Source organism: Calonectris borealis, chromosome 8 (assembly GCF_964195595.1).
Source record: "Calonectris borealis chromosome 8, bCalBor7.hap1.2, whole genome shotgun sequence".
Taxonomy (NCBI): domain Eukaryota; kingdom Metazoa; phylum Chordata; class Aves; order Procellariiformes; family Procellariidae; genus Calonectris; species Calonectris borealis.
The window spans coordinates 33,084,439-33,109,642 of record NC_134319.1 but is presented as its reverse complement, the minus strand read 5'-3'; the positions used below and the strand labels follow the sequence as shown (position 1 = coordinate 33,109,642).

The 25,204-nt window shown below is 41.8% G+C and overlaps 1 protein-coding gene across 11 annotated transcripts in view; it reads right to left on the bottom strand.

The window, feature by feature from the left end:
• COP1 (COP1 E3 ubiquitin ligase) overlaps positions 1 to 25,204 on the bottom strand; it is a 132,108-nt gene that overhangs the window by 40,754 nt on the left and 66,150 nt on the right. For all 11 annotated transcript variants that reach the window (XR_012674569.1, XR_012674570.1, XR_012674568.1 and 8 more), the window contains 2 exons: positions 25,076 to 25,157; positions 18,087 to 18,203 (listed from right to left, as the gene is read on the bottom strand). Coding sequence is in view for 8 of the 11 variants with exons in the window: in XM_075156883.1 (XP_075012984.1) it covers positions 18,087 to 18,203; positions 25,076 to 25,157 (199 nt within the window). In the remaining 3 variants the exon portion in view is untranslated. The remainder of the gene's footprint in view (positions 1 to 18,086; positions 18,204 to 25,075; positions 25,158 to 25,204) is intronic.

Here is a 25,204-nt window from a genome sequence, read left to right as displayed (position 1 = left end):
TAAATTTCTCATGCTTACCCTAAACGGGTAACCTCCATACTTTTGTTTTTTGCTTCTCTCAGATTTTATTACCAATCAAGAGAGAATTAGCATTTCTGCTAATGAGAGAACAGACTAAATTCCAGTTCTTCTTAAGATTTAATTCACAGATGTGCTGCAGTGCCACAACCACATAAAAGAGATCGTAACAGAATTAACGATACTTATTACTATCTGCACAACTAAGTGTCAATTCCCAAGAAAATAGAAAAATAAGAATAGAGAACTCCATGAGACCCAAGCCCCAAACGCCCCTAGCGCTCCTTCCAGCTCAACAAGGTTAATAAGCTTCTCCCTTCCTGACTTTCAGCCTTTAATGTTGAACTTCATTTAATTATCCCTTGCTATTCTGGAAGCACGGGGAGGGAAGGCCACATACACGCAAGGAAATCGAGCTGGACGCCTTTCTCGCCAAGCAACTTGCAATACCCAGACGTCAGCTGAAAACTGCTCTGACCCTCCTCCCACTGAAATAACACCCCACCAATGGAAGTTTATCACAGAGAATACATGGAAAGGAATTTAAATGCCAATAGCTACGGTTATTTTTGTATTTGCACAGTGCTCCAAAGCAGGGCTCTCAGCCGTACAAACAACACCCAGCTCTCTCAAAATCCCATGTGGTTTGAGAGATAACTGGATTTACATCAATCAGGCTACAGCAACTGCCATCAGACCAGCAAGGGTAGCTTCTAACCCATATTAACGGGCTAATTGGTAGCCGTGGCAGGACGGAGGGCCTGTGTCAGAAACACCTTCAGCGAAACGAGGTAAGCAAGCAAGCCGCCTTCCCCGCTAACTGCTTCCAGCATCTTGCTCTCTGCATAATACGATGGGTTCAGTGACTTCTCTGGTAAGAGGTTTCTAGCTGTCTCCCTCCTCGCCGTGTAAAAGCAGACGTTCCAAGCAGCCACACCAATTTTTCTCCGCTACTTGCGCCAAACTGTCGAATTACCCAATTGTGTTGAAACCCAGCAGCTATTGTGCCCATTACCGCTAGCACTGAGAGGCTGGGAAGTGCTGTACCTCCAAGCACTCTTTCAGATGCTCCTGTTCCTTCTACCTCCGAAATATTAACCCTCCAAACAGCCGACACTATTGACCAAAACCCCAAAGCGTTGCTACCATTTGGGCATTTTAATTAGCTTTAAAACAAGATGATGTCACGACAGGCTTATTCAATAAAGAGGTTAATTTTCAAAAAAACTTTAAATTAACCGTTAACACTCCTTTAATAAGATTTGAGCATCCTGGTCCCTTCCAACTCCCTGAAAGCTTGAGCCAAAAAAAATTCCACAGTTTCTCATCTGGCTGGTGTACCTGCTGCAGGAGCTATGAAACAGTTAACTGGCAATTATTATTTTAATGAGCAGAATGATTCTAGCAGGGCTTTCTATTAGGAGCCAGTTAGTGGATAAGCCTTTCAAGCTTATTTTTGCTCACAGTTTCAGCCTCCTCTCCAGCTGGCCCGTCATTAGGATACCTTTTGAGCACCATATTTTATCCTTCAGAGGGTGGCAGGGAAAGGGGTACCTGCGGATGGCTGCGTGCAAGCAGCTGGAGCAACGCGAAGAGGAAAAAGCTAGAGCAGGAGAGACAAGTCCATTTGCAGAGCAGGGACACAAAGTTGCATTCACCTTCTAGATATCGCAATAAACAGCTCGAAGCCTGCCGGCATCTGGCCCCAGCACCGCGTGTGCCTCTCGGCGTCGGCAGGGCAATCAATCACTGTCTGCTCTGATCACAACGAGTCCGAGGGAACGGGCAAGGCCAGTGGGTTCTAAAATTAGCCACTTAATTATTAATTGATTATTTCAGCAGCCGAAATGTTGGTGCCCAATTGAGGTTTTTTTCAAATTCAATTGAAGCAGCTATTTTTAAGTAGATATATGAAGACGAATGCTCACTGCATTCATTAAAATCAGAACAGGTGGTCATGTTTTACAATTAAAGAGATACTCTCTCTTGTAGGCCATATGGACTTTCTGAAAACATGATAAAAATGCCATCTGCTGAGGAAGCAGAGCGCCCCAAAATGAAGCTAAATGAGAAAAATACAACTCCCAGGTACCCCAGCAGCAGCCTCGCCTGGCAGAGTTTGAAGAGCTGAAATGATCTGTGATCGGCAGCATTCCGGGCATGCCAGCGGGTCCGAGGCGAGGTGCTCTGGAAAGCTCAGAAAACCAATTAATCCTAAGAGCCAGCTGAAGGTAAGGAAAATAAAGTGGGCATTGAGGGCAATCAAACACTTCTCGAACTCTGCAAGAGCCCGTAAGCTCAGCCGGCATCCCACCGCTGGCTCCTGCCCTCGGCGTCCCTGGAAGACCACGGCGCATACTCCACCACCAACCAGCGACGCACAGGGGTATTTGATTCTTGTTCTGCTCCTCAAACACGAGCATTAAAATCATCATTTGGCAATTTTTTTGGCAGATCTACAGTTTCCACCCCAACCAGAAAACTCACTTAGAACAATTTCAACTTGGAAATGACATTTCCACAGTTAAAAGCCTCATGCCTAACCCTTCGGCAGCAAGAGCTCACTGCTTTACTTTTTCTTCTGCATTCAGGCTTAATTGAAATATATATGAGATAATGTGAAAGAACATGTATATATACCACAACAAATTAAACACTCTGAAGCAATTCTCGTCTAGTTCAATGTCACTGCAGAAGCTGAGCATGACAGAATTCTGCTGCTGTGCCTTCTGAATTCAAATGTTTGCTGGCAGGCGGTATTTTATTATCTATATTTTTTTTTTTTTAAAAGTAATCTCAGAAGGCAAAAAGGGCAGCTAAGCTCTGCCACTGCTGCTTAGAGGTCTCCGACCACAAGCCTGAGTTTTTAAATAGTGCTTTTCCAGAATGTTCAAGAACTGCTTACTTCCCCCTTAAGAGGCCACCGCTTTCACCTTTGAGCTGTCTAGCGACAACTAATCAAGAATTCAGACTTTTCCAAACTTCCAAAAGATCTCACCATCTCTTCCATAAATATAACCTGCATCAGCAGAGGATGGCATCCCTCGTTGCTTGGCAGCTCATAAATTCACAAGACACCAGCCGGCAGGAGCAGGGCGAAAGGGAAGGATGGTTTTGTGATGTACAAGGCGAAGTGCTCAGCACCTTCTCAGTCTCGGTCCTCAGGCTCAGCTTGGTTGCACGGATAGGGATACAGCGAACGAACTGATGATGTGGTTACATGATCTTAGGAAATCAGGTTAAAAACTTCTAGAAAAAAAAAAGAGAGCTGGGAATTGCTAATGGAGCCAGCAGCATCTTAGATAATTTCAGAGCTGTTCAGAAGGATGGAATTGCTCTTGGATTTTTAGTTGTTTAAACAAAAAAAAAAAAAAGGCAAAGTCTGCTTTTGCCAAAAGTGATTTTCCTTACACTTAGATTTGTTAATAAAATTCACAAAACAGCTGTTACTAGCAGGCTTTAGGCTCACAACACCTCTTGCAAAGCTCTTAAAATGTACCGAGGAGCGACAACTCCAGAAAGAGTAGGCATGGGTTAGGAAAGAGCATCACACAGCAGCAGTTTGTTTCACTGAGTACCATTACACCCAGAGTAGCAACACACACGACCCAAAAAGCAGTGATTTAACTCTCCAGGCACCCAGCAATTCCAGTAACATTCATATTCTGAGACATGTGCCTCACACTCGCCTTCACCACGAACATTAACCAGTCTACAGCACGAGCTAACTCGCTGACCCCCCCCCCCCGCCCCAAGGCTTTTTTTTCCCTGATCACTTACTGGAAGGGATATCAAAGCAAGGACAGCAATAGAAAAATTTACCTGCAATGCAACAGTTTTATATTCAATGGATGTAATGACTAGAAAGCCCCAAGAGCTGCATACAAAGGTTCTGTGGCTCTCCTCTGGAAAACTGAATTGCTGGAGAATCAATGACCATTTTTCTTGTTTCAATCATTTAGAAATGCGTATTTCTCAACTGTTCAATATTTAGATTATTGATCCATTCAAAAAATAAGTAATTTACATTACTGGGATTTTTCAGTGCTTATGGACTTGAGAATATAAGTGGCGCTCGCTGCTACATGTCAGATGAATGTTACAGCCAAGAAGATGCCCGTATTCAAAACCAAAGTTTTAGGGTGAGGAGCCTGATGTTAATTAAGTGGTCTGTTAGAAGTCTTGTCTTATCAAGGCACATTTTGGACTTCTTTTTTAAACAAAAGAGATCTTCAGTACCAAACTTAGGGGTCAAATTCATTTCACGTATTAATGCTCCGGCTGCAGCCTGCAGTCCTGCATGCCTTGTGCTACAGATGTCTTACTGAAACAGAGGCACAGGCTAAAGTAACCTTTAATGTGTTTCTCTTGTGCTTCTTTGACCATGATGATCTGATTTGTTGCATCTACCAACTCATGTCCTCAGCTGATGATTCCCTCAGCTTCATCTGTTTGTTTTCCTCCATATGAACTTCAAGCTTGGATCAAGGCTGCCTGTTTTCACCAGCGAAACTGTATATCAGTAGTAAGAAGGAGAGACATTTATAGTCGGAGGGGTGTATTTAAATGACTTGTTGAACAAGATTTAAACTGAGTCAGAGCAAATTTGGTGCAAGATACCCCTGCTTGCCTCCAATTAGGTGATCCTGAAGAAACCAAAAGAGCAACAAAATAAAAGGGCACAAAAAAGCCCACAAAATATCTTTAATCAGAAAGAAAGATGAGAGGCATGATTTTGTGGAGTTTGAGTCCATTTCTACTTTCACTGGTTAAAAAAATGATTTCAGAGATCCTGAAGGAAGCCCCCATTGCTCCATACATATTGAAGGGGTTAGCTGAAATTCAATTATCTATATTTAAACATCTACCTATAGAAATTGATCTTTCCTTTCACTTGTTTCTCCTCTGTATACCAAGCATAAGCCAGATTACTCATCACAGAGTGGCCAGAATGAAGCCTTCAAAGCTACCTAGAATTGTATCTAGGCAACTTGTTTAGCAGGAAAATATAATCATATCCTTATGCCTTCAAGTGTCCAGAGCCCAGTGGTTCAAACCAAAGCTTGTGTTTCAAGTGTCTCTAGGTGAAAGGAAAGAGTACACGTTGTCATTGCCTTAAGTAGCATGCCATAAAGGAGAGTGCAAGCCATCTTAATGATTTTTTGTTGAACATAGATAAACAAGCAGTAGAAGAACAGAACTTTAACATCGAGATGGGTTAACCAAACGTCTCTTTCAGCCAGGCTCGGTGTGATTTCTTGCTATAAAAAGGAAGCTTGCATCCTCAGAGGTAAAGCCTTTGGCTAGACTGAAAACAGAAACAGAATCAGGAGGCTCACATGCAACCTCAGTTTTCACCGTTAAAAATTTTTCTTCTTCTGTTAGTGAGGACAAAGAGGAAGGAGATAAAAAGGGACAACATCCTGATTTAAAAATAAACTCAAATCAACAGTAGTACACTGTACTAGGGTACTGTATTGCAGTACACTGAAGATGACTCGGCACATTGGATGCCTCGGTCCTTACAGAAATCTGAACAAGGGCCAGGTAAACAAGTGCTGCTCTTTCTCAAAAACCTGAGAAGACAGACAGCTGCTATCAGAACCCAAACCTTGAAGACGAAACACTTAAAATAGATTTCCTTTAATTTGAGAGGAGACCTACAAAAGCCTCAGCACTCTCTTGACCTCGAAGCCATCTAACAAGCTGCATACTTAGAGACTAACTAAAAAGCTATTAATAAGGAAGTGGAACCTCTCCAGTGGATCTTCTACGTACCTCGACACCAGGAAACAGCCTCCCCACAACGGCAGCAATATCATCAAAGGCTGATCAAAAGACAACTCAGGATTTAATTATGAGGAAGCCTATGCAGAGTGCAGTTTCTGTTTGAAATCCATTTTTGCTCAAAGGCCCTGAAAGTTGTAGAATAACGAAGGTTGGAAGGGACCTCTGGAATCCAGCCAGTCTGACTTCCCGATCAAAGAAGGGACAACCGCAAAGTTGGATTCAACTTCCAAGTTAAATAATTGTGTTCAAGGGTCCTACTCAGTCAAGCTCTGAGCGTTTCCAAAGACAGAGATTCTGTAAACTCTTCCCTCACCTCAGCTGCCTTGAAAAGTACTCTTATGGCAAAGGATTAGGGAGAAATTTTTTTTAATCCAAATTCGCTTAAGCTATTTGTTATTGACATAAGAAAGGAAAGGCATTAGCCCACCTCTCAGCACTACAGCATTAATGTTTAGGCTGCGTTTTGCTGCTTGAGTTTCTGGCTTCTCAGATCTTTCAGGTTTTGTCTACCACTCCTACATGATGGGGGTGGCACGAGGCACTGCCATACAACCTTAGTTCTCCTTTAATTCTTTTTTTTTTTCTTTTTTTCTTACTAGTAAAAAAGAAAATGGAGAACTGCTGAACTTTAACTGTTGTCAAGCGTGTACTACCAAACAACAGCACTTCGAGATCTTCATGTGACTGAGATGGCTTTGTTCAAAAGTTTAGGGTGGAGATTTAATCTCCCCTATGGCAGAGAGGGAGACTGGAGTTTGAACATCCATATGCGGGTCTTGCTCTGGAGAGAAGACTGGGTACATAGGACAGTCAAACACTCCATCTTTGGGAATAATTCAACTCAGCAGGACAGGTGAACCTTCATGCAGGGACCACAAAAAAAGACTATTTTTAATTTTGGGTCTCTTCCAGGGCAGAAGAGAGTGTATGGAGAAAAAAAAAAAGTCTTTATTATAGCAAAAGAAATGCATGGTGGTATTTGGGTATTCGACAAAGAATGGTGAGGAAGCCTTCCAGCCAACGAAACACTATAAAGGTATTTATTTCACTTGACAGAGTAATACTGGGATGGGATATGATCAGCACAGGCTTTGGCCTATCACAAGCCATTTCAGGGAGAGAAGACAGTGTGAGAGTTTCCACTACATAAAGGAAATAGATGCTCTGGGAAAAGAGAAAAGGCTACAACGCATTAGGGATGGGAAACAAAGTGGACTTGAATTCAAGCGAACAAAGCCCTGCACCAAAAATTACCACAAGAATTTTCTGAAGAAGGAATTAGATAATATCGACAGCAGTGAGCTGACATCAGTGCCCTCTTTACAAACCATTTCCCTTACTGTAAGGAAGGAGATTAAAAATGGGTTTGATACAGCCTGAAGGAAAGAACCTTTGACAGACAAAACTATCCGGAGCATTTTGCTGAAGAATGCAATGTGCTGTTTTCCACTTGCAGCATGACAAATCACATGAGGAGGAGAAAGCAGAAATAAATCCATTTCACCCCAACATCTCCCTGTAGAACACTGCAGCATGGGCAAAGCTAACTGGTATTTTTTTATTCTTCCTGTATATACCTTCCCTTCAAAAAAACACCCACCCTAATAAAACAAGAAAATTTTATACCAACAGCCATCATTACAAGCACATTAAAGTGTTTGCTGAATATGGCTTTGTATTCACAATTTTCTATTCCAGCAGAAATTGCAAGTACTTTGTTTCTATAACTAAGACAAAATTACCCATTTGACGCATTTGCTTTTTCCTCCTCTTTTTACCCGGAGTTCCCTTTGCAGTAAAGGAACAGTTTTTCTCTGAATAACCATTTTCTGTTGCCCTGGGGGAATCTCAGCAATTTTTTCTAGAAGCAACGCTCTGGTCCACAGCAGCAAGCTAGAACAATGCCCTTATTTTGTATTTCATGTGTGCGCCCGAGATGATTTGGGATGTGGTACTTCATTCATGTTTGCTATCAGAGTTCTGTCTAGACAAGTGGTCTCAAACACCGTTGTACCAGGCTCCCAAGGAGCTCCCACACACCCCGTCTTCATAGGTGTCAAAAATTCAACGGCCACCCAAAGAGGGACTGAACTTTGGAAAAGCATTCAACAAATTTTCCTTGCAGGTCAAAGCCTCCCCCATGTGCTTTTCCCTTACAGCATGCTCTGAAGACTATACAAGATTAAGCAAGGTCTGTATGATTTATTTTGCTGGTGGCAAAATCTTGAAAAAAAAAAATCAACACCTTTTAAGTGAGGAAGCCACAGAGCCTGTGAGCGAGGAGATGAAAGGAAGTTTCTAAAGCAGAGGAAGACACATGGGTATTTGGGGATGACAACTCAATCTCATTTTCTTACACTACCATACAGATGATGGGCAACAGCCCAAAAATCATATTTAGGGAATCCAATACAAATCCAGCCCAGGTTTTCATTTAAACAAAGGAAGAGCACAGCTTTGAGAAGAAGGAAAACGCCTAACAGCATTCTGTTTAGCAGACTGGATGACAAAGGAAGCAACATGAGAAAGGTCCACTCCATGAAAACTGAATTAAAGAGAGCTGAGGTTAGATTAAAACGCGTCTGGTAGCCTCAGTCTAATCTCTGGCAAAACCAACACACAATAAGTACCTTCTACCTTTCCTTCTACCAGGGAGAGGCTCAGGGATGTGATAGCAGAGGGTTTCAGGTTAGCACTTGAAATATTTTGACAGAGCTCTGCAGGGAAGACTGTACACTGCTTCAGCCAGTGATTTTCATCTCTTACTAACACCAAATTTTTTTTTTTTTTTTTTTTTTTAAAACGTCTATCAACACTAGCATTTCACTAAAGATCTATATCTCCCTCTGCTGAACAGATGAAGGGAACAGCAGCCTTGATGGGAACTGCCAACTGGGTTTTTAACCTTTGTATTCGACAGATTCCCTATGGCTTGAAGTTACAGATGACATTTGCCGGGTTATGGATAATGGTCTTTACACACTGGGGACATTTTTTACTGACTTGTCTAAAGCTTTTGACACAGCAGCCCGTAAAACCTCCACCCTAAATAACTTGACTCGTATTAAGGAGAGAAGGAGGAGACATAAAACATTAGAGATCTTAATCAGTTGAGAAAAGGGCTCTGATGGGAGGGGGAGGCAAAACAGATTTCTCTAGAACTCCTTTGAAACTTTGACCTTTATGGTTTTAAAGAGCTACAGAGATTTCTCACAGGAATAAGGGATAGCTGGTTTTTGTGCAATTCAAAGATTGCCTTCTATCAGACTGTCGGAGAAACAAAATATTCAGTACACATTAAGGAAGATTTACTAATGTTACAAACCAATGAAGACAATAGCAGTAACAACCTGCAGCTTTTGGAAGAATTCATTCTTTATGTCTGAAAGAGAGAAAAGAATTATGTACTGTTCACTCTAAATCCAACTTTTCTCCTTGACTAGGTAACATGTACAACTCTATATGCACTAGTGCAGGTAGGCCAACGTCCAAAATGAGTTTTAAGACACCTAGAACATGTGAAGAACAGTCATTTTATAGTAAAAGGTGCTTCAACCCATGCTGTCTAAATGGACTACATCACTGAAGATCTGAAACTTTTCACATGAGTCTTATTTGTACAATGACTGTTGGATACATCTTTCAAAGCCGAAAGTACGACATCATTCACCGAACAGATCTCTCCCGATTCAAGATACTTACTGCACACAGTATTTGTTCTTACTGCAAACCCATGTCAGCTCTGGTTCTTGAATGACTCAAAGTTGTGCAGATCATGGAGCTGGGATAAAGGGAAAGGGCAGCACAGTCAGGCTCCCAGGGACCACAGGCTCCAAGAGGTCAAGATCATGTAGATAAGAGCTTAAGACACTAAGAAAGGTAGATATGAAAAGGAACATCCTCCCTAAGATTTTAGGAGTACATTTATGATGCAACAGCTTTAGGGTTTTTGTCATATCAGCAAACATCATACAAAAAGAACCAAACAGGCTTCAGAGCAGCCAAATGGTCTCTAGGGAAAGTGCAGGCTGCTGCCATATACATTACAATATGCAGCTGAGGACCTAAGTTCGCCAAATTATCAGTCAAACCTGATTTTGGTCCAGAACTACATTTTGCTTCACTAGCCTGAGGAGATATAAGCCTTCTTTTACTAGGTTTTGGAGATGGTGATCCGATTCGTCACCTAAACTGCCCTTCCACTCCACTGGAAGAAGTGATGGATATTAAATACAGCGTCACAATCGCTAACCTTCAAGCTTCGATAAAGAATGCTTAAGCCAAAACCCCAAAGGTATGGTGGAATTATGCAGACAAGGAAATAAGCACGGGAAAATACATAAGTATGTGATACACAAGTACGCAAGGCAGGAAAGAGACAATGTACACTCTAGCTAGGCAATGAAGTAAGTGAGGTGAAGGGGAACTGGATTTGCACACACATCTACAGTCTTACTTTTTGTTATCTTCTTGAGACTCAAATGGCTAAGAGGGCATCTTTAGACGAATTCCTCTCAACCTAGCCCAAATATTCAAAAATTCTCCCCTTAAAAACACATGCAATGCTTGGGTGCTCAGATACTATCAAACAAAGCTTTTGAGATGAGAGCCCACACTGCATTTGCAGGTTATAGATTTTCCTATGCAATGTGACAATCTTCACCAGTTTGTATGGAAAAAGTAGTGTATGTTATAAAAGTCTAAGTGTGCACAGTACCCAAATAAAAGGCTGGAATGGTTAAGCTATGCAGCAGTCTGAACAGGAGATAGCACAGGAAGCCATTACAGACGATGTCATTCCAATGAGCAATTCCTTTAAATGAGCTACCAGAAAAACTACAGCTTTGGAAACTGCCGAGGGTGGAAAGGATTAAACTCTAAGGGATACAGCAACAGCTAGTAGCAAGCGCAATTTGGCATCCTGAGGAAAAAATGAATCTTGGAGTTGCCTATTCTGTTCCTGAATTTCAAGGCTCATTTCAATTTTAATTTGAATTTTCTAACATTGACTAAATGACTTCTACACCAGTCGGAAGACAAAATGTTCAGGAAAAGAATATTAAAGCAAACAATTAGCACACTCATTTCTGCTAATGACAGATTTATCCTTTTCTCCAGAGAATCAAATGGATCTTTTCAAGTTCATTTTATTCGTTCACTTGTTACTGAAGTGTGACGACCTCTGGGATAAAGTTTGGAAATTCCCAATAGGTCTTTATATTATTACTCACTATTCATTGCAAATGCTTTATCCAACACAAGTCAGAGACTACTGAGCAAGTAAAAAAGTTACATAAGCTTTTAAATTCTGAAGCTTGTGTAAAATTTGCACATACAACATGTCCTGCACGCCCATCGGTGGTTTGCGTGTCCCTTCATGATTTCCTAGGAAGCAGCTGCAGCAAGGTAGGACAACACTGTGCAGTGCCTGGCTGATCTGGTAGCATCTCCGATGTGCAGATACAGGCAAGTAACTGCAAACATCATAGGCTTAAATAACACGGCATAGCTGCAGTTCTCCTGCTTGTCAGTCCTGAGCAGAAGCAGAATGCGATCTACCTGCCAGAAAGATTGTCTTCACCAGGATAGCAGAAGGTATGGCTCGATACTTCACTTTCAGTCACATCCCAGCACCCAGGAAGAGGGATAACTTTTAAATCGAACTTCAAGATGCTGTTCTAACCTAAACAATCCCACTAAGCTCAGTGCTTCCCCCACAATAAGTACTGTCAGGACAGAAATATGATCACAACCACACTGACCAAAAATACAGATTCCTTCAAACAACCCTTAACTGACTGAAGTGCTGTGGATGCTTTCAAAGGTTACAACAAACGAAACCTTTGCAATGAATTCTGGAATGAGTTTAAATTATAAGGTGACAAGCGTGCACTTCCAAAACATGGACCTTGTCCCCTACTTCCCCTGCCAATAGCCTCAGAGATCATGGACTAGAGGAAGATTATCAAATACCCGCTAAAAAAAGAAAAGACACTCTGCAGGTAAGGTCCAATAAAAGTAACGGGCAAGCACTGGACTGCCGCATGCCATACCGATTTCATAAAGGCTGAATTTTGAGCACTGCTGTGAACTTTTCCACAGGCTTGAAAGAAATGCCTAACCTTTGTCTGTGCCTTTGAATACTGTGCTCAATTTGTAAGCTAAAGGTAATCTTGTAGCTTAAGCCCAAAGAAGCTGCCTAACTCCACCCTAAACATGTCATATATTCGCACAAATAGATTCTTTCTGAGCCACTGCAGGCTTTCAATAGAGCAGAGTACTTACCCATACGAATCTATTAAGGTAAGACCTTGCTTTCAGCTGGAAAACATTAATTCTCTTCCAAAAAGGCACACTGCCTTCTTGGTCATTAATATCACATCATTCTTCCGAGCTGAGTGACAAGGCAGGCAAATCACCCAGATCTGAGGCAGCGTGAAAGGCTAGCTCTACAGAGAGATGTTTGGAAAAGAGAAATCACTGCTCCAGTTACTGCAGCAGAAAAATCAATATTCCACTGGACAAGGATGGTCTCCAAAGTGGTCCCGCTTGGACACCAGGTATATTAGCAAAATTGAACGACGCTGATAAAGAAGCCACATGTGACCTTGAACTGTTAAGTGCTTCAGGGCGATGCAGAGATCTTAAGGGGTGGGTAAATAGTTGCAAATGAAAACAAAGCTGTTGACATAGCAACAGGAGTCCTTCCGCACGCTGGATGCTGTGGATCGGTATCGTTAGTTTTGTGGTTGTTCAACAATGAAAGAAAGGCAGCAGCTTTCAAAGGCACAGTACGATGCCATTCTGTAATGCTGAAGATGGTGCACAGGGAAGATCTTTCAAAAGCATGCAAAACCTGCTGGGGTAGGGCAAAACCATCTTTGAACGAAAAACACTTGCTTGGGAAGTGCTTTTGCTCAGCGTCACTGTACAAGTGTGGAAGGGAATAAGGAGGAGAGTTAGAGCAGGCAAGAAAGGGGAGAAACCTCAGCACTGGGGGGAGACCTCAGGTTCGGTGAGGATTCGCCCCTTGGTAGCTAACGCCGATCTCAATTCGGGCTGCCAAAAGCCTGCCTGGGGCTGGCACTGGTGCTCTATGATCAGGGCATGAGCTGATCCAGAAAAATGGCAATTCAGTTTTGGCCACACTTTTGCCAGTATGAAGGAAGAGATGGAAAAGCAAAATTGGGAATGTTTAGGAGGGAGTACACTATCCTCAATGCAGGTAGTCTCAAACTCTGAGGCTGTAGGTAATAAACCAACATAAATCAGCACTGCCTCATGTTTTCCCTGCCCTGGTCCCTTCATCTGAACCCACACTATCAAGAGTTTGTGACAACACAGTGAAGCGGTTTGGAGACCTGATCAAGGTTAAAACTAACCCAACAAAACCTTAAGCTGTGACCATGTTGCAGCTCTTCTGTTGCTCTCCTCTGTCCATCTGTACTTGTCCGCTGCTTCCACTTTGTGAAACTCCTGGAGAGCAGGTAGTCTCTGTCCTGCATCTCTGCAGCCCTGAGGAACCCCTCTCATCCCCCAATCCAACCTGCTAGATTTGTGGGTCCTACAGGGAAACAAAAATATAGCATGCGAGAGGATGATGCATCTAGTGTAAGAACTCAGGAATCTGAAGTTTTGATGACATGATCTCTGCATAATATATGGGAAATGAAAGGTCACTGGGAGCTGCTGACAGTATTACAGCATGCTGGGAATAAAGCATCTCTACTATCAAGAGCTACGCTTAGCTCACTAGTTAGCTGACAGTCTGATCTCACCCAGACTGCACAACTTGGACATTCAAGCTGCAAACTGCATGCATTTTCAGCCTTTTTTTTTTTTTTAAAAGCAGGGAAATGGTACTGCTAGAAAATATATGGGTTGAGGGCATCAGTGCTATTGCTGAGGCAGAACAATAATAACTTCAGTCATGATTTATATAGTTAATTTCAGGATAAAACCCTATCTATTTTAAAAAGAGGAAAAGACCACAAAATTACCTGATTTTGTATTCGACAGTGATTACAGTTTATACTGCCCAATGTTTCAACTCAGTAAGCATGCAAATAGAATATTTTATTAAAGTAACAGACAAAAGGGATCTGTTCTTCTTCATGTGCCCTCCCCATTGCAACAGATTTTATCAGGCTGCAGCCAGACACACTACCTTCCCCTCTCACCTGAAGTGCCTGTCTGGTTTTAAGAGAATTATTTCCCAAACCAAATACCCATTCCTCTCTTGTATAGGCTCTATTTCCAGTTTATTGCTCATTTGTTCTGTTTTAAGCTACCAAAATGATCTTTTGGTCATCTAAAAGCTTTCAGAGTGAAGAGCCCAGAAAAGAAACATATATATCCTCTGTATTAGATGGTAATCCTGAGATTTACTTCTATAGTGGCAACTAAAGCATGGTTTTCTATGACATCTGAAGCCAACCCACTATTCTCTACTAAAGGAAAGCGCTCCATATGGAGATACACAATCTAACAACACTTTTGACCATGGCTACATCTAAATCAAAGCATCACAGCAACTCCTTCCATGATCACTACTCATGTTTACCAACAGGTATACTGAAGCACAGAGGGTTTGACCAAGAAATCCACATAAATCCCAATTCCAACCCACATCAAGTCCTTTTCAGGAGGCATCATTCAAGGCAGTCGCTTCATGTTCTCCTTCTGCTGCCAATGATGGGCAGGGACCTGCAGAGGATCTTGGCACAAAGGGGAAAGGGATGTTCCCCACAAAGGAGGAGCAGTATGATACGAATAGCAGCAAACAGTTTAGCACAGTCAACATAGTCACATCAGGGAGAAAATCACAGCCAAAGCTGCTGGAGCAATAACCCCCATTTCACTGACTGTGCCACAGGGTTTGTAGCCTGGCCTTGCTTCAAAATCCGTCATCGCAGTCTTTCGGCTCGCTCCTTTTATTTGACAATACAGCATACAAACTGGATGCAGGTGGAAATGTTCTTTTTTAAAACCGAGATCTCTGGTTCAGGATTACTTACAGAGCCCTGAAGCGGTGGGTACTGGACTGTGGCTACCTACACAGCAGTACAGCTGAGGGACCCAGCTGAGGGTCAAGCTGCCATCACCCTCTGGACACGCAGAAGTGACCCCCACCCCAGGGAGCCCCTGGTTTGAGGACCGGAGGCCATTAGCAGATAGAGGCACAGAGGGAACAAAAGGGCAACGAGAACACCTCAACAGGCTGCTGCATCAGCTCACGTAATTCATGCCACTTGTTGGCAGACCTCTACGGGACTTTTAAGTATCTTCCTTCCTTTTTTTCTGTAAAAGGGAGTTCTTCTAGAACTGGAGAAAGTGAGAGGAAGCACAAAGGTACCTCTCTGAATATTTTACCCATGCACAATATAGCGTCACTGGCAGAGGTGAGTCAACAGTCAAGATTTTACTAACAAATGAGAAGGGATATGTAAACTGGAGACGGGTAGAAAGGACCTTAAGATAGCCATCCTATTTCTGTGGAGAATGCAAAGAGGGAACCAGCACAGAGATTCAAAGAGAAGCTGATCTAACTGAAGCATCTGATTAGGAAAATCCACTTCAAAGAGGCATTTCTGATAGATGGAGGCAAGTGGGCAAGACGCATTTGTCAAGGGCAGAGGAAAATGTTTCATTAACCAAGCTGTGAAAGAACAAGACCTTATGAAAAGGGGTTTCAGCACCCTCAAGAGAAAATAAAAATGAGAAATGAAAATTGAAAAAAAATCGTAATTTCAAAATATTAACACTGAAAAAATTTAGACTTGCAGTCAAAATTGTGCTGCTAAAGAAAGGCATGCTAGCTTGCAAGCTATTCTGCGTACAGAGAAAGGGGGGGAACTGAAACACATATGTTTAGTAATTTAATAATGGTGCATTAAATCAATTTACTTCCTCCTTTTATATCTCAAATATTAAGTACCAATACTTCCCTCCCACAACCATTTCATCAATTGCTTATCTCATCAAGTCTTAAACTATAAACATACATATACACATATATGGTATTAAGTTTCATCAAATCAACAAGAGAGTATATGCAGGAGCATACACTTCTGCCTCAATACCGTACAAAACTGTGTTGGGCATGCAATGCTAGAAGTCTTGGCTCTTTTACCATTGACTAAATCACTGAATAAGTAATTGAAACAATTTTCCAAACTGAAAATCCTCTGAGCATGCGAACAAGCCAAGGCAGAGCCAGGACAGCTTTCTAAAATTGCCCCCTACACTGGTCACTGAATTAGTGTTTAGTGTTTTGCATTGCTCATCTTTATTCTACTGGGGGGAAAACAGGAATGGCCAAGTCAGTGTGCCCAATCCACTTTTTTTTTTTAATACTACTCAAGGAAGTCAGCTTTGACTCTTCCTTTATTAATTTTATAGCCCACGTGACAAATCACACTATTTACAAGTTAGATTGCTTTTTCCACAGACTAAATGAAATTAGTAAACAAGACCAGCTGAAACTGAGGGAGGAGGAAAACCTTTGTCTTCATCATAACTCATGAAACAGGACTGTTTGACTGTACGGAGTACTAAAGTAGATACTAACTCATTTCTTTGCTCTGATTTTTTTCTTTTTTTAGGAGTTCAGAAATAGCATCTTTCAAGACCCCAGTACTACTTTTAATTTCATACGCCATTTTTTCACATGTATTTCTGGCTGAAAGATCAATTAGAACTCCTTTGTGGGAAGTCATTCCCATCCGTTCAATTACTCCATGTAATTGTTTCAGCAATCATAGTTAAATACCCATTTTAATTTTTATTTAGAGACTCAATTACCAAGCATCAAGCAGATGTAAACACTTTTAAAATTTTATCTTGTCTCCCTCCTACGCCTTCTTCCCCAGTACAAATACCATTTTAGCCCTCAGCATTCTCTAAATCATAAAAATGCACATGTAGTCATTTAAAACCTCCGTATAACTCCTAGCGCTCGCTAATGCTTCTTTCCCAAACACAATTGTTGAAGATGAGCCCATCGTGGTTTGTTAGACATGGGTGTGGGGATAGAGACACTCCTATCTGCTTCCATCCCACATGCCCTACAGCTCCGAAAGCCTTCATAGATTTATCTGTGCCTTATTCCCCCTCTGCCTTTCAGGTGCAAAGGAATCCCAGTTACTGATTCTGTTTTGCGGTGCTTTTACATATCTATTTTAATCAGCAGCTGATCCATTTGGAGCTGGTGCTCTCATCTTTCCCTAGAGCCTTTCACAGATAGTCCCTTTCATTCAAATGCTGCTAGTAGGTATTGTAATTCAATTCTATTCTTGCATGTAATTCACTAAACTTCAGTGAGATGCCTGTCAAACAAGTCAATATTTTACCCTCCAACTTGAATTCATTTTTTGCAGTGTATCAAAATGCAAATTTATTTTTTCCTCCTAAGAGTCACAATCTAAGTAGAACCAGCCTGGAAACGGGAACACCTAAATGAAATGGCAGACCAGTAGTTGCAAGAATGATCAGCGTATCTCCTCAAGTCCAGAGATAGCAAACGTCGTCAGAACATCTAGTTAGAAGTGCACTAAAACTCCCCGAGGAGAAAGAAAATGCAGAGTTGGTTAAACATTTATAGGTACCTCCGAGTTTCAGTTGCTGCATGCATAGCATGCTACAGTTTCCTCCCAAAGCGATACCCGCTCTGCTCTCAAATCTTTGTATTATCACCAAGAACTATTTAATTTAAGTGAATAAAAGGCTCATCGTGCCTTCCCCACTGACAACTTCAAAAAACAACATTAACAGCGATGCTTTGCCCAGCCTAGGAAAACATGAGCCCACCCACGAGGATTGCAGTTGCAGCCATGGAAAACATGCACAGCCACTGTTTTACAGCACCCCTCAGGTAAAACCAGTTAAAATTCCCAGTACGGCTTTGTAGTATTTATAAAGCAATGCTATAAATCAGAAAGAACAACTATCACCATGTTAACACATTAACTTTGCTATGAGACTCTCAAAGCTGAGCTTTGCCTGGTTGCCTTAGTGATCTCAATAAACACCAGGCGACTTGCTTTTATCTCCGATAGAGGCACCCAAATTAAAAAGTCAGCCTGCAGGATGAAGTTGACAGTCGAGTATCATGATGTCTTCTGGGTGACTGCACACTTGAAAAGTCTTACTCAGAGGCATTTTAACTACAAAGACACCTCAGTCCTGGGCACAGCACCCCACCTCACGTCTTTCGGGGGGAATATGAAACAAAGGAAGGAAGAAACAGTATCTCTTTGCCCAAAACCCCTTTTACTTACCTGCGCAGCCAAAAGCTAGGTGATACCTGGAAGAGGGGCTGAATTTGACACAACACACATTAGCCTTGGCCTCGATGCTTGCTACTGAGTTGTCCAAGTTGGTAGACCATAGCTTCACTAGAGGAACAGAAAAAGAGAAATGAGTAAAAAAACAGCAACAAAAAAAAAAAAATCAACCTCATCTGAAAGGCATAAAATCTAGTTATTTCATAAATAAGATTGTGAAAAGCCTCAGTTGCCAAGATGATAGTGATTATAAAGGGTCAGTTGCTGTTGATGGCTGATAAGCTTGAGAACATTCTTAAATGCGCACTGTAAATATTCTGCCCACCTCCATATACACAAGAGATGCTGAAAGTCCACATCCCGCATGGCTGAGAACATCAGAGCAGGTGACTAACCTCATGTTAGAATCTCAGCGTTTAAGGCTACGGGACCGCAGATTCATATAACCATGAGCAGGAATAAAAAAACCTTTTTATTCCTTGTCCCTTAGCTGGGACGCAAGAACTCCATGCTCCACGGCAGAATTGCTTTGCACAGAATAAATATACCTAATCGTATGCTTGAGCACAGTGAGTGAGAACAACTTGTTTTATTCTCGAGAAACTGGCACAGACAGGAAAGAAATCAGTATGCTGGCTTCCTGTGATGATATATTTCCTTGGTACAAGGAGCTTTACTGTTCTACGAGACTACCGTGTGAACATTGATTAAGCTTCGTGGTACAGAATGAGCTCTTCCCCCAAGTACTCACTTCAGTGCTTCACAGGTCAACCAACAGAAAACACCAGCAGCTTTTCGAAAGCAGCCTTCCCCACCCTCTGCAAACACTTCAAGTACCATTTAACCTGAAAGACGAAGAGGCGCTCCCCATGTAGCCATGTATTAAAAGCTACAGATGAAACACTTTGCCCTCGGTCCAGGTAACGGGGCAGCACACTGGCATCAAGCCCCATGGATGCCTACAAGGCAGACTTAAACGAGACTTAAACGCTCTCCCTTCCCCCTTTTCTTGATGAGTGGGTTGTGCTGTACTTGAGTACCACGCTCAGCATGCCGAGGCAGGAAGCAGAGCAAGCCGAAGCCGGTGTTTGAACACGCAGGAGCTGCATGAAGGCTTAATCCCCTGAAGAGCTGCCACGAGCTGCCTGGGATTCTTCAGATCTGTGACCAACGGGTCCTCTGCTGTCTTTTTACAGAAAGCTCATTTTGGAGGTAAAGTGAGCAAAAATGGCACAGGACAGGAATCTTGTTACCCATTGTGGTCAATAAATGAGGTAAGCGGTCTTACGGTGTGTCCCCCCACCCTCTGAGGACCCCTCTGTATCACCTCTTGGTCAGTCTTTCCCAGACTTTCCCAGTCTTTCCCAGACTTTCCCAGTCTTTCCCAGCTTCAAAGAAGCAGCAAGGCTTCCACGTGGATTACTCAAGGATGTTTTAGATGGTCAAGGAAAAGGAGGAACACTAGGAGGTGCGTTCCAGCGCACCTACTTTTTAATAGTATGGCAAGAAACAAAAAGCTACAAGATTGAGCTATTTCTGACCATACTTAGGAGAACTGCTTCAAGGATGATCAAGGATGAAGGAAATACATGACTGCTCAGAGCTCACTACGGAATCATTTCAAATACAGTCCTGTGTGGGTATCTGACAGCTGCCTGGAACCATTATAAAGCAGCACACACATACACCAGAAACACAAACACTGATGCATACTGTATTTGCATACAAGCATTATGTAAAATTCAATGAAAACAGCACTCACCCTGTTGTTGGTTTTCAGAAATAAAATCCATTCTCATTTACCAGGGGTATAATATTAATCCTAAACATCTAGCTACATTTCTAAATGAAACCAAGAACTTTGCAAGCATGGCTTAAGATGCTCTCTTCTCTCAAGTGAGACTGGATGATATACCTCCTCCATCGTGTTTTGTGCTTGGGGGCGGGGAGGGGAACAGAGCCAGGAAAGACAATTTTGCAAAACAATAAAACATTAGCATTTTGCTTTAATGGACAGACACCAGGAGATGTTCTAGTCTAAGCTGCAGTGGCAGTAGAGGACATGAAGTTTATGGATGAGATGGTATAGGAAGCAAGCAATACCTTCATTACAAGAGGACACCGTTGGCAGACAACATTGCTTCAACTTGAGGCGTGCGGGGAGGTTACATGATCGCACAGTTCAGAGCAATGTTCTGTCCAAATCTAGTACTAAAACCACACAGCCTTGTCTCTTGAAGCCTTCCAAACAGGTATCAATATTTAAAGTCGTGTCCAAAGCGGCCAAGTCTCTCCTTGACACCACCTCTAATAAATGAATGGCCATCTGGTCTCAGTTTTGTAGCAAAAGCTAATTGAGGGCTCAGTTTCAACTTGGCTCCTTTTTTCATTCAAGTTTTCAGGTCATAAGCGGAGCCATTTAATCTGGTGAAGAGTCAACCTGCGTGTTCAAAACCATCATAATATTCGTTACAACTGACAGACGCAGATTAGAGTCTGCAATTTCTGTGATCTAACTGCTGTGGGATACGCTGGGCTCCAATTATATCTTAGTCAGTGCCATAAAAACCGATATATGCGACGTATAACAACACGTAATGAAACATGCCAAGTTTTACCTGGAACTGCCCATTATTTTTTAAAAAGAACTGACAGGTTAATAAAGCATAATTCATAAGGGTAGAGTTTATTTGCTGTAGCTTTCAGCAATTTTTCTGAGGTCGAGGCAGTAATTATACAACATACAGATGTCTTGATAACACCTAGAATTGTGTTGATGAGATAAGCAACCATCTGAGACTGACTACTTCTAAAATACATGTTCTTAAAGCATATGTTTCCTAATTATGCAGCTGCTGAGAGAGACATCTCTATGTGGCCAAATGTCTATCCCTCACCAAACAAGCAAGAAGATGCCTCCAGAACAGCTTTTTTGGTTTAAAACGTTTAGGTCCTTTCAAGATATTTTCTATTTGGTTGGAGCTTTACACCAAATGTGTAAGTTTATAAATTAATTTTCTATACATCAGTTCTGAGTCTAACCACTGACTACAAGAGGCAGAAGCCTGTACTGCAATACAGGTGAAGATGTCAATGTACACAGTTGGTACACTGATAGTAAGGATATTTCGTCCAGCCTGTCATTCTTGAAACTCTTATCTGGTCGTGTGATGGAGAGGCTACTGTTACTCCGAAAAAAGCTGTAAACCAGGAATAGGATACTGCTACCAGAAAACTCGTTTGCACAGATTTGAGGAATCCCTATGAAAGAAGGAAGCTGCTGAATTGTCCTGCTAGGCAAAATTTTTGACCCACTGCCTTGTGCAGGTCAGGAGGATGATGCAAACTGATGACTGTTAGCAGGCAATGACCACAGCGTATTCCTCCTTGCATAAGACATAGCCAGACAGATATTTTGGTTGGTATTTTAACTATCAACATCTTCTTGACCTTTCAAGGTATTCCCAATTGAATCCAACAACCCCATAAATCTCCAGGAAATTATCGAACTTCTTTTAGCCAGCAAAACGAGCAAACTGAAAGTTCAACCTGATATTTTAAGAGCAATAAACACCTATACCTCCAGTTAAAGTCAGCAGAAGCTGAAGGAGCGAAGTATCACTGAAAATGAAGCCACAAACAATCCCTTGAAAGTCCTCAACAAAGCTGAGGAGTAGACACTGATCTGCAGTTCTCAGGCTAGTTCCCTCTCTATAAGGCCATGCTTCTTTTTTATGAAGCCAACTCTGCAAATCCGTGTTGCTCCTCTGAATTCAGGGGCACTATATAAAAAAACCATAGCTGTAGGACTGGTACCAATGGTCTCACTTACCAAGGCAGCATGGAAATTACTTTCCTTCGGTGTAATGAAACAGATGCTTGCATTCCTCCTTGCCATGAGACAATGAAAAGTAACCTCTTGCTATGGCTCAGAGCAATCAGGTGCTCCTGTTCTGCTCCACCTCTCCATTTTGAGCCGGGAATAGCGAAGGGACTACAGCTTACAGAAAGGACATAAACCCAGGACTCTTTCTTCAGTTGAATTTGTCAGTACAGCTTGTATCTCCTTGAGCTTCAGAGAACTTCAAAAACAACCCCAGAGCAGAGAACAAATGCTTGATCACTCCAAAACAGGTCTCTACCCCAGTGGAGACTTAAATTCTACCCACATGACAACACAAAATATTTTGTTCTACCTCATCTGCTAACTTTACCATGGCCATTAAACTACATTCCCAATCCAGAACAGACAGGGATGTTGGGTTGAGAAGCAGCTGTAACTCATTAGCTAAGTGTACCAGCTCCAGCCCTATCCTGGCACTTTGATGGCATCATTTTGCCTTCACAAAATTAAATAATCTTTTCTCCTTCAATAGCAGAAATTCACCTTTTCCTACTTACATGAGAATTGTAGCTCCTGCCATTATTATGTGCATAAGAGAACTGAAATCAAGACTATGCCGCTTCCCCAAGCTGCTTGTAGCACAAGTAAACACTTGAATTTTGCTCGTTGCTGTCTAGCTGGTGTACACTGTCAGGTCCCTATAGACATACACAATTACCTTTGCCCCTTTAAAAGGGAAGGGCATGACAACTGTAGACAAAAGTACATACACACAGTAGTTGCTTCAAATACAATAATGCTTTTATGCTCTCATTATCTGCTATTAAAGTAGAAAGATCTTCCACAAATAAGCATGCAGGATTATCTTCATCCAACAAAGAGGACAATGCAGGACGCAAGACCCAAGGATGCTGTTTCTAATTGTATCAGAATCATTTTATCCCTAATAGCACTCCATTCATCAGCACCCCTTTTGCTGGGCCTGAGCCCTGGCAGACAGCTGTGCAGCACTGATGATATGATTTTTCATCTAAAAGCTCCTTCCCCAGTACATGCCTACCAAGCATACCAAGTGCTTTAAAAATTAGCTTCCGACTTGAAAAGACCTAGAAGAGACAGGCAGATATGTAGGCATGTGGGAAGAACTGGCAAAGCTGTCACTGTTTTGCTGGCTTGTCCTGATCGCTTGACAGGAAAATGTTATACCCGTGCTTTCCGGGGAAGCGTGGCGAGATTAGCTCCGATCGCTCTGGTCACACCAATATTTATCAGCATTGAGATTTCTCGTTAGAAAGCCCAGTGTGGCCTCACACAAGCAGAGAAGTAAAAGAGGACAGGAAGGGTACATAGAACTTGGATTTCCAACCAGATGCTGGACCTGGCTAAACGTGTATCATATGTACCCAAAGCTGGCCAGAACTCAAACACACACTCCTGAACATGATAAGCAGAAAGACAAAACTAAGTTAGGCAGGTTTGGGTTAAGACAACTCGTCATAGGTGTTACCTTTTTCTCACATTTAAGCCTTTCAATGTGATCACTGAAGTGGAAGGTGGACACTATAACATTAATTTGGACATTTGCTACTATTGCTCTGTACCTTAAAGACTTCTAAAATCTGTGCTTATTTCAAACACTTCCACACAGGACTCCATTTGTCTCTAAAGGGCTTGTTACATATGCAAATCACAGGCAAACCACGGTAGAAGCAAAGGATAAAACGTTCCAGCCCAGTTTTATTCACCAAAACCCCAATACGCCTTCAAAAGACCTCTGTGAATTGAAATGCAAGTTATGTAGATCTGCCGACTTTATTACAATAATTTCTAAGTAAACACTACGCTTTCAGAAACTATTACTGAAGTGAACTGTTAAACTAGAGACAGGAGCTCTGCTTGCAGCTGGCTTTGCAAAACTGGACAACTTGTTAACATGCTAACAAATGCATGTCTACCTGGCAGATAAGCTTTTTCAAATGCATAGCATGAGTGGGGAGCAATGTGACAAAGAGGTTGATAATTTACAAGGTGAATGTTCACTCCTGATGCATTTAAACGCACAGAAAACACTCTTGACTTCCACCAAAAAGGGGAGGCAAGTATATCAAAAACATTTAAAAGCCACCTTAAATATAAAATAATCATTAAAGCTGCATTTTGTAAATGGAATTACCAGCTACATTAAGACTGCCAAATACAATTGAGGAACACTAATACAGCCTTCTTTTGAAACAGAATTTAAATGCATTTTAGAGGGGGGAGCAGCTTGCAAGGTTTAATGTTTATGAAAAATTAATTTATCATTTCAAAGCAAATCATGAAGAGCTCTGTCCAAAGCTGTATCAGCCCATCTGGGAGTGTTGATCCCCACTGACTATGAAAGGAACTCTAAGCTCTTGCTGCTTAATAACTCTAATTCGATATTGTAAACATATTACAGATAAAATCTTGTTCATTACGGATGAAAAATACTACATATTGCTCAGTGCTATCCTTTTCTTTAGAAGTTTCCTATTTCTTCTTAGAAGAGGAACATTTTTCTACCAGCATGTTAGGAAAAGGCTTGTCTTAAGGGTTCTCTCCAAACGCCTTTTGTCAAACGGACCCCAGAGTGTGGAAAGCTGAGAGCTGCTCCCAGCGCTCCCAGTCCACCATCCGACTCTGTTAAGCTCCGAGAAACACCGCACATCGTGAAAGCGGGAAGCTTCTCATTGTGCGCAGTCTTTAACATACAGAACTACGGGTAAAACAGCAGCAGGCATTTTTAACTTCTGCTTTTTCACCGACAACGTCATTTTTGAAATATCAATACATGCTGTTCTTTTGAAAGGCCCCAAGGCTTTAACTCAACAAGTTTAACTAATGTTAAAACACATTTTGCTTTGTTTAGTGTCCTGGAAAATGCTAGCTAGAGAGCACATTACCCAAAAAATGTGAACATCACACCAAGAAATCTTAATCCAAACAAAGCCTGTCCTCTAAGATCTGAACAGTTCAGTAATATCTTGACGCGTTATCACATCAACTACAATATTGAAGGTAGCTGAGGAATCAGCTACTTGAAATATCACATTTTTGTTCCTCAAGGGGAATACACAGAGTGTAAGCCTTCTGCACAGAGACTGAAAAAGAATAATACCTTTGGCATCATCAGAGCCTGAAGCCAATAGCTTTGGGTCCATCAAGTTAAAGTCAACACTCCAGCACCTTTTCTCATGCTCCTGTTTAGAGAAACAAGAAAAATATTGCAAGGTAGTGAGCTGTAATC